Below are 14,900 nucleotides of genomic sequence, written 5' to 3'. Positions count from 1 at the left end.
CTAACATTTTGGTCTAGTCGAAGTACGTAAAAGAAGAAAGTATGTGGAGACGATTCCAATAACTAGACTCCACTGATCCTTCTAACGACGCGCGTTCCTAAACAACATTCTACCTTCCTCTTGCCATATATGTTCCCTGGCGTCGATTAAATGACGCCATCGCGTCAAACGCGGAAGAAAAACCGAACTTTAGCCAAACGTCCATCGCCTGTCATACTACTCCTTCACAACCTGGCCGCTCCTGTGAAGCTTTGTGCGCTTGCCTGTCGGTTCTTGCCCTTTGCCCTAATGGCCAAAAAATAGCCATATACCCTTAGCTGGGCAACTCGTCGTTGGCCCTCCTAGCTCCTTACAAACTACCCAACTGGCCCTCGCTCCGAATTCCGCCAGCTAGACCCCCTTTCTTTTGTTGACCCCCAAGGATGAAGGTTCTCTCTTGGCTCTTGCTTTTTTTTCCCGTTAGCGAACACTCAACGCCACATTCTTACCGACATCCTACCGACGATCCCCTCACTTTCCGTTATCATCCAGTTTTACCGGAAGAGTTTTCGACCTCCTCTGTTGTAGGCCACTGCTTGCCCCTTTTGCTTACGATAGCTAATGCCGCGCAAGACAAGCCTCTCTGGCAGCGGTGCCGCCCGTTTCACAAGCAGTCTTTTTTCGCAAGGGCTGCTGCTGCGCAACCTCTATCTCCTGCTGCCTTCCTCTACAAAAACATATTAAACGCTCGTTTCGACTTAATGGTTGCACATCGCAGCGAGTCGCTGCTGACAGTAGCCGAAATGCGTTGTGGCTTCGAGGAACGGTCAGGCCAGCAAGGGTGTCGACCTAGCGAAGAGGAGGACACGGAAAGAAAGACACAGACAGATTAGGAAAACAACCGTGGACAAGTCAGTTACAGGGTAAGCTGTAGAGGGGCGGGAGGGGAAAGGGCACCAGAGACGCCGACTTCGTTGTGTGCGTGGCGTGCTTGTGTGTGAGCGTCAGTGTCGGGACAGTGACAGGCTTGAGGGACGCTATCGCTATTATACTAGCATATCACCCTCTGGGAGTGTCGTACAAAAGTATGGTTTGGGGCTGAGGTCATGTTCTTACACAGCGTCATCTTCCCCGTCCGCGCACTTGTCGTCCTTCGTTCGGGGGGACGACTGACCCGTCGTCCGTGGCCGCTAGCTAAACTAAATGTCATCGCCACGTCGTTGTGAGTTCCATTTTGCTGACCCATTCTCAGCCCTGGGTGCCTATCCCCATCCTGTCGCACGCTTTTCTCCCACTTCTGAACCGTTTACTCTCTTTCCTGCTGCAACCACTTTTCGCTATTTCACACTTACATGACAGCGTAGCGCGTTGGAACAACCCAGCCACTTGTGAGGCCACCCATTCCTGCTGTATTAACCGTAACGGGATAACGGCTGCTTGTCCAGTTCGCTTGCGTCTTTCATGCTTTTCGCTGTAACCTCATTTGAATATGGTCGGTCTATATCAACCTGGGCTTCCATCGACCGCGAGCTTTACATTGACGTCAAGTTTTTTCTCGTTTTCTATCACAAAGCGGGGGTTAGAATAGGCGATAATATTTATTATGTAATAGGAATACAAGTGAGTGCTTGGATAAGGTTTTAAGCGTAACATACATGCTCAGGCAAGAGCCACTAGACATCCACAAGGTGCGCGTCTTATAAGGCGATTAGGGAGCCGTTAGGCTTCGCAAAGTTTACGGTCATACGCTGTCAGGGTGGTAAAACACATTGCCCTAGAAATCATTTATAGAAACGTTGGCAAATTGGCCCCTATTGGCTAGCGAATGTGCCTTCCTATTGACCTAAGCATCTAGTTATTAGCACTTGTTGTACTACCTGCCATAAATATTCGAATTCGCCAACAGTTAGTACAACAGTCGATCGCCTGGCTGTGGAACGTTACCGTGAGATAAGGGCGAACTCGTAGCGATTAATGTGCCAACCTATTATGACAATGATATTTATTCAAGGAGACGAAGATGGCCATTGGACGGAGACTGGCTGACCGTGCAGGTTACATCGGTGGCGATTCAGACTTCAAGCGGGAAAAGCAGGTGGACACAGTGAAACCCATTATGTACGTCCCGATGACTGGTTTAGGGGGTCTGGCATCTTCCGATTGTGAAGGCTGTCCGGGGCGCATCCAGACTACCTCCGGGACCAGGTCCTGTCTTACCCAGAGCCTGTTCCCATGGAAGCGGTAATTGACTGTTCCCATTGAGAATAACTACTTCGTATATTAGTTGGTATTGGCCGTTCATCGTCTATCAAAGAAGAAGAAGACGCCACCAAAACTACTCGAACTAAATAAATAGATGCTTTGAGTTTTACGTCCGGAACCGCTGTTAGGCTTTACGTCAGACAAGGTACTCGTACGAGCGCTATTACTGCTACTGTTATTACAACCACTCATACAAATCAGACAATGCTTCTTGTACCGTACAAAGAAGGTACGTCCTAATCAACTATTTGGGGAGTGCTGCCGTTATCGGTGGCACACTCTGTACTCTAGAAACGCTTGTGGAGAAAAGCTGCCTTTCTCAATCAACTTCAACGTAGGCTCAGATTGGGCCTCGTAGAAGGACGCTTAGAAAGCTAGTTTGTTATAGAAGTTTTGTTTGACAATCTTATGAACTCTCTCTGCAGCTAGTCGAACCTTCTCAGGGAAATGGATACTGTGTGTTACCTATCTAACACGTGAAAAATAGTTAAACCAATGGAAGTCGCTCCTCTCAACCATGTTTTTGCCTGACAACTAGAAGCTGCCGTCGAAAAAACACTTCTGGCAAAAGTTGGCTACGATTCCCTCTGTAATAATTACATATGATCTACACTAGAACGATTAAATGATATTCTATGAAGAAATATCGTTTCTAAGCATTCTATATGAAATCATTCTATCATATCATTCTAAGCATATTCTATATATGAAATATATCAATCTAAATGAATGAATGTATTGTTCTTACCGGTTAAGTGGTTCGCTGTGGGAAGAATCGCTGGAATCCCTCTTCTCTGATATGCCAAATCGCTTTCAAATATCCGTTGATCGCCTATTGCCTATCGTCGATGTGTCCTTCATCGGAGATCAGCTCGCCCAGCAAACAACAAACATATATTTTTTTTCGAAGGCTGAATGTGAAGGCACTACGCACACCAGACTTCACGGCTGAGGTATTTATCTGGACTCTCGCCCCCCTGAACCCTGGATCGCGTGTTTTTGAGCCTTGATTCGGAACTTCGTTTAATATTACTTCGAGCAATAAACATATATGCACCCTAAGTACTTACTCCCACTTCGGTTGACCGATCGACAACCAACTGAGACAAGCGGACAGACCAGTGAGGCCGTTCGAGTTTGGCCTGCACAGACGCCGCCCGATTAAATCCTTCAAAGCGATTCAGCATTTCCTCGGCTCTCCACCGTCTATGTAATTCCATCAGAATTTTCTCGTGCGCTAAACGATGCCACGACATCGGGATGCAAAGCCGGCACTAGTCTGTACGGGTGAATTGCTTTAAGAAACAAATGTACGGTCGTAATTTAATAGTGGATCGCAACGCGTCAGAGCTAACTGTAGTGTTACCTAAAGGAGTACGGATTTAGGGAAATTTAAAAATCGACAAACAGTCGTCGGTGAAGGACGTTTATTATTCGTGTCCTTATTTATTACTCAAGGAGTGGGAGATTCTACTGGAAGACCATCGAAGGTATTAACTCAATGACCTAATCATGTGGGTAAAGTGTGACCAGTTACCGAATCGCGGCATAGTGATACAAAGTAGTGCGTCCATATGACAGGTTCAAAATGACGGAGAGCATTGAATTAAACCTAGACTAGTAGCTGGGGTATACGCGAGTCTATTACAATTGACTAAAATTTTAATATGTTTAATGAATGCATGAAATATATGAAGGCTCGTGTGAAAACGCGTGATTTTTACTGGTGTAATAAGAATGCTTTTCGTACATAACTATTAGATATATAGGATTGCTCGTGCCTGCATCTACTATACAAAGCTATCGTAAGTTTTCAACTCCTTTAAGCGCACCGAATACCGAATGCACAGCATTAGCGCCCTCTAGCGGCATGCGAAGCAATGAGAAACAGTTACGAGATTATCTTCGTAGTTGTTGTTATCGCTGCTGCCGCTATCCTTACCGCATTCAGCCAATTTTGTCGCCGAAGGGACGACTCATGAAAATGTTTCCGTTTCGTATACTCTCGTTCTCGTTCCTCTGGTGCTGTCCATCGCTTTCACCTAAGACCGGGTCTGTTTGTGGTTCGTTCATGTGCGCACTGACGCTGTATATGCATGTATGTATACGTACTATCCACAGCTTAGTGAGCCTTTCTCTTTCACTCGGTCACTAACTAAGCTTTCTCCCTCAGTGTTATTCTGCTGTAGAATCCAGCTGTCGGTGTCTATTGCTACTGGCTGACCCACCGCTGATTGCCAATACACGGACAAGCCATGGCCCACTTACAAGCCGCCGCCACTCCTGCTGCTGCTGCTGCTCACAATGAGCTAGCTGCATGTGTACTAACCTAACAGGACGATGGAAATGAGGGGCAGCAACAGCATGCCAGACGATTGGTTTGGTCAGCTTTCGTACTTAAAGCGTTGTTGACCGCTTTTATTTACTCCGAAGTGGCCTGAGTAGACTGGACTAGATTCGTGCCCAACAGGGTAGAAGTGTAAAGCGGAATGGTGCCTGTATGTACCGTGGGCTTATGTCAAATACTACGATACGCTGGCGCCGGCATATCGTTCTAGCCTTTCTGGCCACTGGTAGACTGACTAGTTTTATCAGAAAGCTGAACGCTACGAAGCCGGACTTAGAGTCAAATCTCCCTGTGGGACAAAGCTCATAAGGTCAATCTCGATGATGACGACGACGACGACGACAACAACAGCAGCGGCAACGTAGGTCGCAAGGGATGGGAGAGATGGATAGAACACATTACACATAAACATATACGCTTAAACTGACACAGTCATGTGAGTATTGCAGCGTGCTATGGCCCTGTGGCGCTCACACGGACCCATCTGGTTCGATTCATGGTGCCGGCACTCGTTAGTCGCCAAGCTCTGTAGAGAACAAGCGTCCGAAAGCAATGCGATCCAGACGACGAGAGGCTGACATCACTGCTGCTGTTACTAGCCAACAAGCGAAAGCTGAAAGCCATTACGAGAAAAGATGGGGTTAAAGTGTCACCCCCGAGACAGACAGGCTAGCGCCAGTCCAGCTCGGTGGGCCGAGCCGGACGAAACTGACCAGCAGGAGAGTGAATGATTGTTCCCACAGCACTGGTGATAGCGGCTGCAGTAACGCTAGTATGACTGGTCTACTTTTGCCAGGTAGAAAGTACTACGAACGATGAATGAAGTCGAATTTCGGCTACCGGCTAGATGGGTACCTAGGTAATGATCACTCGATTTTAGTACTGTACATCATTGGTCCTAACTCTCTTGAAGATAGCTTGAGTGCTGCGGGTGACATTCGATCGTGGATGTCATAGGGGTAACCGCGGTGAGCACGAGACAGGCACGCGACGGAATGCCTCCTAACGGGAGCCGCTTACATGAGTTCGCCTTTCTAATCAATAGTTGCTTTCTGTCGTTGTGTTTACCCCTTAATGGAAGATGTGGAGATATCGTCAGACACGAGCAATTAATGAAAACGCCTGATTGTGTCTGCGTGTAAGGCTTGTATCTGACGATTTGGTCTGATTCGTAATCGAAGCACATCTTGATGATGCATCGTCTTCAAGGGTGTGAAATGCACCTCGAAATTTACTATGATTTGTCAATTCAGGAAAGTTGATTCAAATGACTATGACAGAAACTTCGGAAAGGTTTGCTGTTCAAAATGATACGGCCGCAGTTGAGAGCATTATCTATTATCACATCTCTGTGAAGTAATCCATAAGCATAATCAAAAACTACTGAAACTTAGCTCTAGCTTTACCATTATTAATTAGATTATTGTTGTTGGTTTTAATAAAATTTTCTGCCCTTTGCAGAGTATCAGATGAAAAAACGACTATTGACTTGTGTGCACATATTCCTTGACTCGCTCACAAAGCCGTAAGAAACATGCAGTAAGTTCGAGACACTATATGGATCGTATACCAAGACGTATATTGAGGTACTAGTAAATTAACCGCATCGGCAAATGTCTTCTTTTTGTTTAGATCGTTATGAAAGACTTTACAGAGACGACAACTGCAAGCTTTATCAACAAAACTCTTCCCGTTTGCAAACTCTCATTAAACTAAGCTCGAAATATAATAAATAACTGAATAAGCTGGCTAGCACACACACACACATATATATATATATATATAGTTGAACGCGTCGCGGCGTTCTACATTCTACTCCTGATCGATCTGCCTTTAGCAACATCTTCTCGGGCCTTGTCCTCCAGCTGAAGCCCAACTACGAGTCCGTGAAGCGCATCTTCGGATGTCACTTTCAGAAAGTGAAGGACACGCACGCACCTTTAGCTGCTTTCTTTTTTCTTCACGTTTTACCCTTCCCTCCCCTTGCGTCCGTATTCTTTTTGTCGTTGGCTGCCCCGAGTTGCCAGGCAGGTCGCCACCAACCGCGTGGTCGGCAAAAAGCACGCCTGCAAGCCCCGAAGAAGGCCTTAACCGTCTGAGAAGAAGGGTCCTACAGAGACTGTACACCGAGCAGTTCATGTGACCGTGGCACCGGAACGCGGGAGAGGTCGGCAGTGGTCCGAAAAAAAAGCTCGAAAATGCACCGCCGAGTGGTGTGCGTCACACGGAGAACAGTCGAGCGCAAGGGAAAAAGAGATTGTGAAGGGCAGAGACATAGGCATCGGCAGCCCGAAGTACATCCAAGCTTGTCCAGCCAACAACGATCCAGTAGATCGCTGCTGGCAGTGCAGTGGACAGAATGGCGTAACGGTAGTGATGCTGGCAGTAGGTAGATAGGGTAAAACTTGTCACCTTGGAACTGTCCTCCGGGGGCTTTAAGAGATCAGCGGATAGCGGATAGCGGACAGCGAGAACGCATGCGGAAACGCGTTGAGGGAAAGACGACGAACGGGACCAATCGTCCCCTTTTGTCCTTTAGCCCCTACAGAACGAGAAGAAGTGACGCACACTTCTCGTTTGACGCTCGGATAGCGGTTCGGTCAGATGAGCTAGCGAAAAAGCGAGACAGCAGCGGCGGCGATCGCTTAGATCTTTACAGCAAAGCGGAAAAAGCTATCCCTTTTGGCTTGCTTCAGCAGTGCTCTGACACAGACCTTTCTATGCGTTCGTCGGTTCGTTGCAAAAATGGCCCTTTTTTCTTGTTCTGGTGAAAAAACAATGAACGAAGAATCGAAACCTGTCATTGAATTAGAAAACTACAAGTTACTAGTCGCAATAAAAAAAACTTACAAGGTATGTAAGTTTTTTTTATTGCGACTAAAATACTTCATAGGTGGCGTAGATAGATCATAGGCATAAATGCGAGGACACTGCACGCTTTACTGCATTTCACCAGTGACGGATGATAACAAATGCTGCAAGTAAAAAAATTCAGTTGTTTATTACTACGAGGATTGCCTGAACCGCACAAGTCATTTGTCGCAGCTTGTTTTTTAGGAAATGCATTCGCTTCACCAGGTTGGTTAGGCATTGACAATCCTAACAAATTTATGAGCGTGTCCCGCTCGGGTGGGCCCAGTCCGGCTGAACGATATCCTCTTGGCTGCGAAGAAAGCCTGTTGCGGCCGCGAACAACACTTTTGCTGTTGTTGCCTTCGTGTGTTGCTGTTTTTTAGCATTTTCCTTTGATAGGCCTGTCCTACCTCGTCCTCGACGCGCCACTATTGGCAAGTGCGCTCGAGCCCTGAGACGCGGTGCTCGCCTGCCCTGCGAGGGTTCAACCCGGTAAAACGACGACGATGACAGCTTTTGAGCGTTCTGAACGCCCGATCGGCTGAGCGACCAGGCGAGCAACCGGCATCGCTTGGGCTAGTCCTCAGCTCCTTTAGTAGAATAGTGCGCTCCGTACGCTGCTGCTCTTTGACTCAACTGCGGAGGGCGGGTCCGACCAGGAGGCATCTGCTGACCCACTGGAGCGGCGTCGTTTGCCAGCCAACCTGAAACACAAACAAAAAACATAAATAACAAAATCTCGCACACAGCAGCAGCCGCCACAAAGGCGGCGATGGCCGTGCTGATCGAATGGACTTTTTTTTTCTATTCAGAGCGGTGCGGCACTCTGCTACGGTCCCATATGCGTTGAGCGAGTCCACGATTGAAGGGTAAAATCAAACGTGGCCAAGCACCCCCAATCCCAAGAGTACCAGTGCCAAGCCAAGAAAGAGTACAACATGCAGAATAACAAGGCTGAAGAGGCCTGGCAAAAGCAGTAAGGCACTGACTGTTATTATGGGCATGGGGGTGGGCACATATGACTGAAGTATATATGTATTCGCTTGCATTGCATTTGTTAGAACTTGCACTATCTGCTGTAAGAGGGTGCAATTGAGTGCTTCTCCGTCTGATGGCCAACCACGGCTACCGGCAGCGACCCCCGAGTGACGATTCGGGGCCAAAAAACAACGGGAATATGGGAAAAAGGATATACTGTATGGCAAATAAAAAAACAAAGGGGAGCAAGCAATTTTATATATTAGAGGCTCTTCCGCGGACGTGTAAGGTACTTGTTAGTGAGGCGATTACGCGATACGAGAACCTATTTAGCGTCATATATTGAAAGAAAGTGTTGTTAGCGAAATGGTGCGCAGATTGCGACTCTCCCACAGTGAAAGATTAATAGTGACACAGAGAAATATACAAGCGAGGCCAAAACTAAGAAATATTGCCCATGAAATATCCAGCATAACGGTATCAAAAATAGCGTAATTTGCTATGCCAATGCTGTAAATGTTACTGACTGTAGCAAAAGCATAATTGCTTACTTCGAGTCTATTGAAGCCGAGGAGCTCCAGTCGTTACAAACAATAACAACAACAAGAGGAAAGCAAGTCGATATCCGCGATGCCCCGCGAAGGTTCAAAATATAAGCATCTTCAGAGGCTTTTTCTGCCACTGGCTATATTATCGCCTATATTGTTATTACGTATGAAAGAATGGATATGACGCGAAAACGCCGGTGGCGGACAGTAGCACATATGCTTACCGAAGCAAGCTAGTAATCGAGCTAGCCATCAGCGCTATTGCAGGGTCCTCTCTAAAGATGTCCGCACACACCATTTGCTCTAAAGAAAGAATAAAAGTTGCTTGCTGACTGTTGTATGAACGGCTAGTCTGGATATTGCTGACGGCGACGGGCCATTGACGCGACGTTCAAAGCGAGCAACAACGACACCTAGGTTGGGAAGGGTTTGCGCTTTCGGGCATTGACAGGATTTGTAGCGATGGATCCATGCCTCGACCATACGGCGGAGCAGCGACTGTCATATTCGAGTACCGAGTCAGTGGCTTTTGTGCATCACGCGTCTATTGCTTTCGGCTAAGGGCACTAGCCTCCGGTGGCGATAGTGGCTCATGGGAGTGTAAAGGCATTTCGAGCCTTTCGGGCCACTCTGAGTATAGCAGTTCTCATCACATCGCTGCAAAAGAAAAACAGGATTGCGTTTGAAGGGCGGGCCGAAAACCAGATAAAAGTGTTCTGCTACGTTCGAGCAAAAAGAGATGGGTGCAGGAAAGTTGAAATTCGAGGAAGCATTTTTTAAGTCCACGACCAAGGAACGGCGCGACGGGGCACGCCACTACTTGTATGTATGCTGTGGGCACATGTATGCATTCGTGCCTTGGGACGCCATTCACAAAAGTCATTGAGGATGAGATGTTCGAAGCCACCTAAAACTATACATATATAAGGTATACTGCATGGCAAAAGGGGTGATCTCGTTGCCGCAACAGCAGCGTGATCGGTGGCTGGATTTTGGATTCCGAACAACTGTTCTCTTTCGCGTTAACAGAGCATCCTCACCCTGTGTTCAGTCAGTCGTTGGTGGTCAGCAGCATTTTCTTATGTATATGTTATTTCTACCAGAGGAGTGAGCAGATTACAAAGACAGCTTGGAGCTCTGGTCGGGAGTTTAACTTAAGCAAGAACTTGGTAAAAAAAAAAGTAGTTTCAAAGGGGTAGCTGACCAAGCCGCTGCTGGAGATGTGATGCGAGGCGGTTTGCGGGAGTCTGAGAGCGACAGTTCGGACATCTTGTCTTGCACGTCTTGCACACACACTGCTGTTCAGACTCGGATTAGCCAGACTACAAGTCGATGTCCTTGTGTGCGTGCGCGCGTGTCTTTGCTTCAACGTACTACCCTTGTTGGACTCTGGTGGCCGCAGCGTGCAGGGAGCAAACCAGCTCTACCAGTCAGTGGTGACCCGCACTTGCCTTGATGTAAGCAGTCCAGCCAATAGCAATCCTTGTTTTGTTTGCCTTTATTGGTGGCAACCAGTAGCAACAACGGTGGCTAAACGAGTAACTGGCAGCGGGTTGCCTCTTATCGGCTGACCGGGGCATCGAAGGAATCGCCTTCGAATCCGTAGGAGTTCGGGGGCAGGAGGAAGCCGGGTAATCGTGGCTGAAACTTGACTCGCAGATTAAGTACTTGGGATTAGGTGAGCCGGCAATGGCATGCTTAAACCGTTAACGCTAGATGCCGCGGCTTTTGGAAGAGGCGACGCCAGCTAGTCACCCAGCTCAAGTTGGAAAACGAAGGAACAAGCGAAGGATGGACGGACAAAGTCGGTATTCTAGCTTTGGCTCCCGTTAGCTAGTCCTTATACATACATAGATTGGTGGGGAGTTACACTGCTACTGCTGCACCTGCACCGACAACGACTATAGTCACCGGGAATTGTTGCTGCATAGATTCGAGTTAAGTTGCTATATAGTTGAACTTCGACTTCGACCGACCCTGCCCGGATCTGGCCAGCTAGGATCGTCCGCCTGTCTATCGTCCTTCTGACACGGGATCTCTTTAGCGACTCCTACTGCTGCCGAGCCATAAGCTGGTATGACGGAGAAGCTTTACGGGCAAGCTGGCAACGAAAGTAGAGCGAAGACAACTGTTAGCTTGGGCAACTGGAGGGGTGCCAGCCTATTCTGCCATCACTAGCCGTACTAGCTTGCAGACTAATGGGCAACACAGCGGATCAGTTAGAGTTACTACTGGACGGAACAGCTATTATATGCTATTTGATGGTGGAGGTGGATGCTTACGAACGACGGAAAATGACCAGATCGAAAGAACATTGAGGCGAAGCCGGAAGGAGCGAGAGACTACGGAGCTACTCAGGCGGGTCTGGGCTACCTTCTTTATGCAAGACCTGGGCGGCGCATCGCTCAGCTAGGATCGCAAACGAATGGAAGAGGGATATGTCAATCACAAGTTGGTGGACGAACCAGCTCCCTGTCGTACATAAGCAACAACGAGAAGTCGGGCCGAAGAAGCCAGGACACTGCCGCCAAGCAGCAGAGGAGTACGAAGCCTTCGACACAATGGCAGGTAGACGAACGAGCAAAGAGACGAAGGAAAAACGCTTGTGACTGAGATCGCTCGTCTTCGCAATTGGCCACAATCTGCTGGCAGCCGCAGATGAGTAGGTGGTAACAGTCAAAAGTCTGCCACTTCTTTTCCGCCTCCATCGTGTCGTCGTCATCTAGGTAGGCCATCACAGATAGGATCCTTGGTTAGTGGGAAACACCTCGAGCAGCAAACGTCGCCAGGGAAACTGGGCAGGCAAGGATATCGATGGTCACAGAACTTCTCTTCGTCGTCGTCGCTGTCGTGGCTTGTCGACATGCGAGGCGGTACAGACGCTGGTCGCTCAGCTGGTCGACATTAGCCGAAATGCGCACGATGTCGACGGAGAATGAGGCCAATCTAGTCATCGAACAAGAGAACAGGCCGAAGGAGGCCCGGGGGACATGTGAGGGTTTACGTGTCGACGAATAGGAACCGCCAAAACTCATCCAACCTCAGTCAAGCAAGCTAGTCAACACAACGCGGTCAGCAACTTGTAGTTTCAGCAATGAAGGAACAGGACAGGGTGTCGTCCCAACGGAGTGACTGATTGGCCTGTCCGAAGAAGTTCACACGGCCAGCACGATGCTGCTGGTAGTGGTTGCGCTGTAGCCTAGGAATGGCGTCCACGGAGACGGGGACGCCTTGCAGAGCGTAGACGGCGGCGGGATAAGACCACATAGACGCCCAATGAAAGTCATCGAAGCTAAATTGCTCACGGCTTCAGTGTCAATATGAGTGTAGTGAGGACCCTATGAACGGAATGGTTTAGGCAATTTGATGTCTGGGAACGATTGCGCATGCTCAGCTTGTTTGTTTAGCCTTAGTTAACGGCACTGTACATTCAACGCAGATGCGTACTTTGGATTATAATAGACTTGTTCCTAAGTCATAGTGTAAATAAGGCGAAAAACAGAGTCGTAATGCATACATAACATGTCAAATAAACGCTTTCTAGCGCTCTCATCTATCCATCATCACAATTATGTTTATTATTTGTCATAAGGTTCCACATATAGCACATCGAGCTTTGTTAATTATAACCCTCTGGAACTTCAATGTGATAATAGTCATAAACCAATTGAATATATCACAGTTCAGTATCGTTACGATTAACGCAAAAGGCAATTATTTCAAATATCCAACCGCAAACCTGGTCATATTATGCGACCATACATGCATACTTTTTATGTGCTTGAAAAAAGTTTACGCGGTACTTGTCGCGAAACGATTGTCTGTTTGTCGATCATATATGTGACCACTCAAAGCTTCAACTATCTGACCGAGAAGGCGAACGTTTCTAGTATGGTGCGGGTCTTCGACGCCTCTCGCTGATCACTGGTGGTACCCGTAAGTAAGATAAAGAAAAGGCGGGTTCGAAAAGAATACGTGCAAACGAACTTTAGCAAACGACTACAGGCGGTCGTGTCACTAGTGCTTGACAGACTTGACAACACCTTCACGGTGGCAGCAGTTGCGACAGTGATGACGGTAGCAACGTGATCGACGTCAGAATAGCTTGGCTGGTCCGCTTCAAGCTGGCATCTCTGGCTTGTCTCCTTGTTCAAGCTGACGCTTCTAGATCCAGGGTTGCTTCTACCGCCGTCGACCATACTCTATCTACTGGCCATGCCGCGCGCTGCCAGTACTGCCCGCTCTGAAAGCAGGCAGCAGGATTGCCCACTGCTGCTGCCATAGCGATGGGAGTTGTGGTGGCCGCAGCTAAACTTTTACTTAAAAACTACCCTTGGCCAGCGCCTCCTCCACAAAAAGAAGAGGAAGAAAAGAGAAAGAGGAAGAAAGAAACGAGGGCGATCAAGACGACGAAGACCAGTGACGCGAACGACGGCAACGTCGCACATCGAAGCAAGGGGGAAGAAGATCCTTTTCTGGGGTCTCACTCGGTCATTGTGTCCCTTGGAACGTTGCTGCACTGTCCCTTATCCGCACCTCCACCAACACTGCAACGACCATCCGGTGACGTTGGCATTGCCCAAAAGGGGCGGACGACCCCGATTCGTTCCCGGCAGCTCAGCACCGCCCGCCACTACTTCTACCTCGATGCTATCCTAGCTTCGCTGGTCGTCCTTTACCGAATCGGGTGACTCCCCTGATGGCCACACTGCTTAGCCTGACACCCCATTCTCTCGAAATCCTTTTCCCCTAACCTCCTTTGTCCACCTTAAGTTGCCCCGACTCGCCCCTTAGTAGGCGGCGATACAGGCAGACAAGCTGCAGAGGGATCGTGCGAAGGCAAAGCAGGCAGGAAGGAGGAGGTGACGCAGCTCCTCGAGTTTTTTTATGCATTTGCTTCTCTTTCGACCGTTGGCCGCTTTCCTGGTTCGTTTTCGCCGCTGCGCTTGGCACTCTCTGTTTTCCCCGTTCTTGCCCTAGCCCCGGCAGGAGCTGGCGTTCTTCGTACAGTGCTGTCCGACTAGACGCTCTATGTGTTCTTCCTGCTGCTGCTGATGCCACTGCTGCTTCCACTACCGTCTCTTTTGCCGATGGAAGTAGCTGTGTCCTTTACCACTCTGTCTGTCTGTCTATCTGTCTGTTAGCTTGGCTGGAGGAGGTTAGGTCCCTCTTGGCCTCTGCCGCTGCTGCGTTCAAACGGCGCCAATAGCAGACGCAGCAACGATGGTTAAAGACGGACCGGACGACGAGCGATCCGACCTCGCGGCCGGTCGTGGTTGGGGTGACGGTAACTACGGTTGGCCGGCAATAGTTCTATGAACAGCCGGTAACAACGACGCTGGTCAGCCACGATCCGCTGGCGTACTAGCCTCGTTCTCTCTGTCGTGATCGTCTTCGTTGTTTCCGCTCCTCCTCTTCCCCTTGGGCCAATCTAAAGAACAAGTTGCTGTCGCGCGCTGTAGCAGCCTGACAAAGCTGCACGTCGAAGAATGAGTAACAGCAGCAGTAGCCGGTGCAGCGGGCACAGTAGTACTTTTTCTCTGCACTATCGAATCGGCCTCGAGGCTCTTGCAGCAGCTGGCGAGACGACCGTTAGCAGCGCTACTGAAGCCTGCTATAGTCGGCCGGTGGAGCAAGTAAGGGCTGTCGGTCGCGTAGACAGGCCGCGCAGTCGAGACGATCGACGACGCCCAGTTCGAAATAAAGCAGCAACGACAGAAGTAGTAAGAAACGGCATCGTCTCAATTAGAAACTGGCTCTGATGAGCAAGACCATCCAGGCTTCCCTTGATGAGGAGTATTCCCCGACTGAACGAACGAGGCTGCTCGACTGAGCGAAGCGAGTCCTTCCCGTTGACGACTCCTGTCGAGCAGTCGAAACAGCAGTCGCAGCGGAGTAAAAGAGGACCCAAACTGCTCGGGAGATGGGGCGAT

General features: G+C 48.8%; 2 protein-coding genes and 1 long non-coding RNA gene across 4 annotated transcripts in view; 1 reads left to right on the top strand and 2 right to left on the bottom strand.

Moving 5' to 3' along the window:
• Nucleotides 1-6,420, bottom strand: part of LOC147754801 (uncharacterized) — an 83,688-nt gene extending 77,268 nt beyond the window's left edge. The window contains exon 1 of the long non-coding RNA XR_015316136.1: nucleotides 2,990-6,420. This is a non-coding gene — a long non-coding RNA (uncharacterized LOC147754801). The remainder of the gene's footprint in view (nucleotides 1-2,989) is intronic.
• The window catches only part of LOC111252600 (uncharacterized), a 213,519-nt gene that overhangs the window by 69,380 nt on the left and 129,239 nt on the right, over nucleotides 1-14,900 (top strand). The window lies entirely within an intron of this gene.
• LOC147754800 (uncharacterized) overlaps nucleotides 7,567-14,900 on the bottom strand; it is a 77,276-nt gene continuing 69,942 nt past the window's right edge. The window contains exon 3 of the mRNA XM_086993926.1: nucleotides 7,567-8,145. Coding sequence (XP_086850052.1) covers nucleotides 8,074-8,145 — 72 coding nt within the window. The 3' untranslated portion in view covers nucleotides 7,567-8,073. The remainder of the gene's footprint in view (nucleotides 8,146-14,900) is intronic.

The sequence above is a fragment of the Varroa destructor genome, unplaced genomic scaffold (genome assembly GCF_002443255.2).
Source record: "Varroa destructor unplaced genomic scaffold, Vdes_3.0 BEIS01000006.1, whole genome shotgun sequence".
Lineage (NCBI taxonomy): Eukaryota > Metazoa > Arthropoda > Arachnida > Mesostigmata > Varroidae > Varroa > Varroa destructor.
Note: the sequence above shows the minus strand (reverse complement) of the source record. Positions and strands in the feature narration are given on the sequence as shown.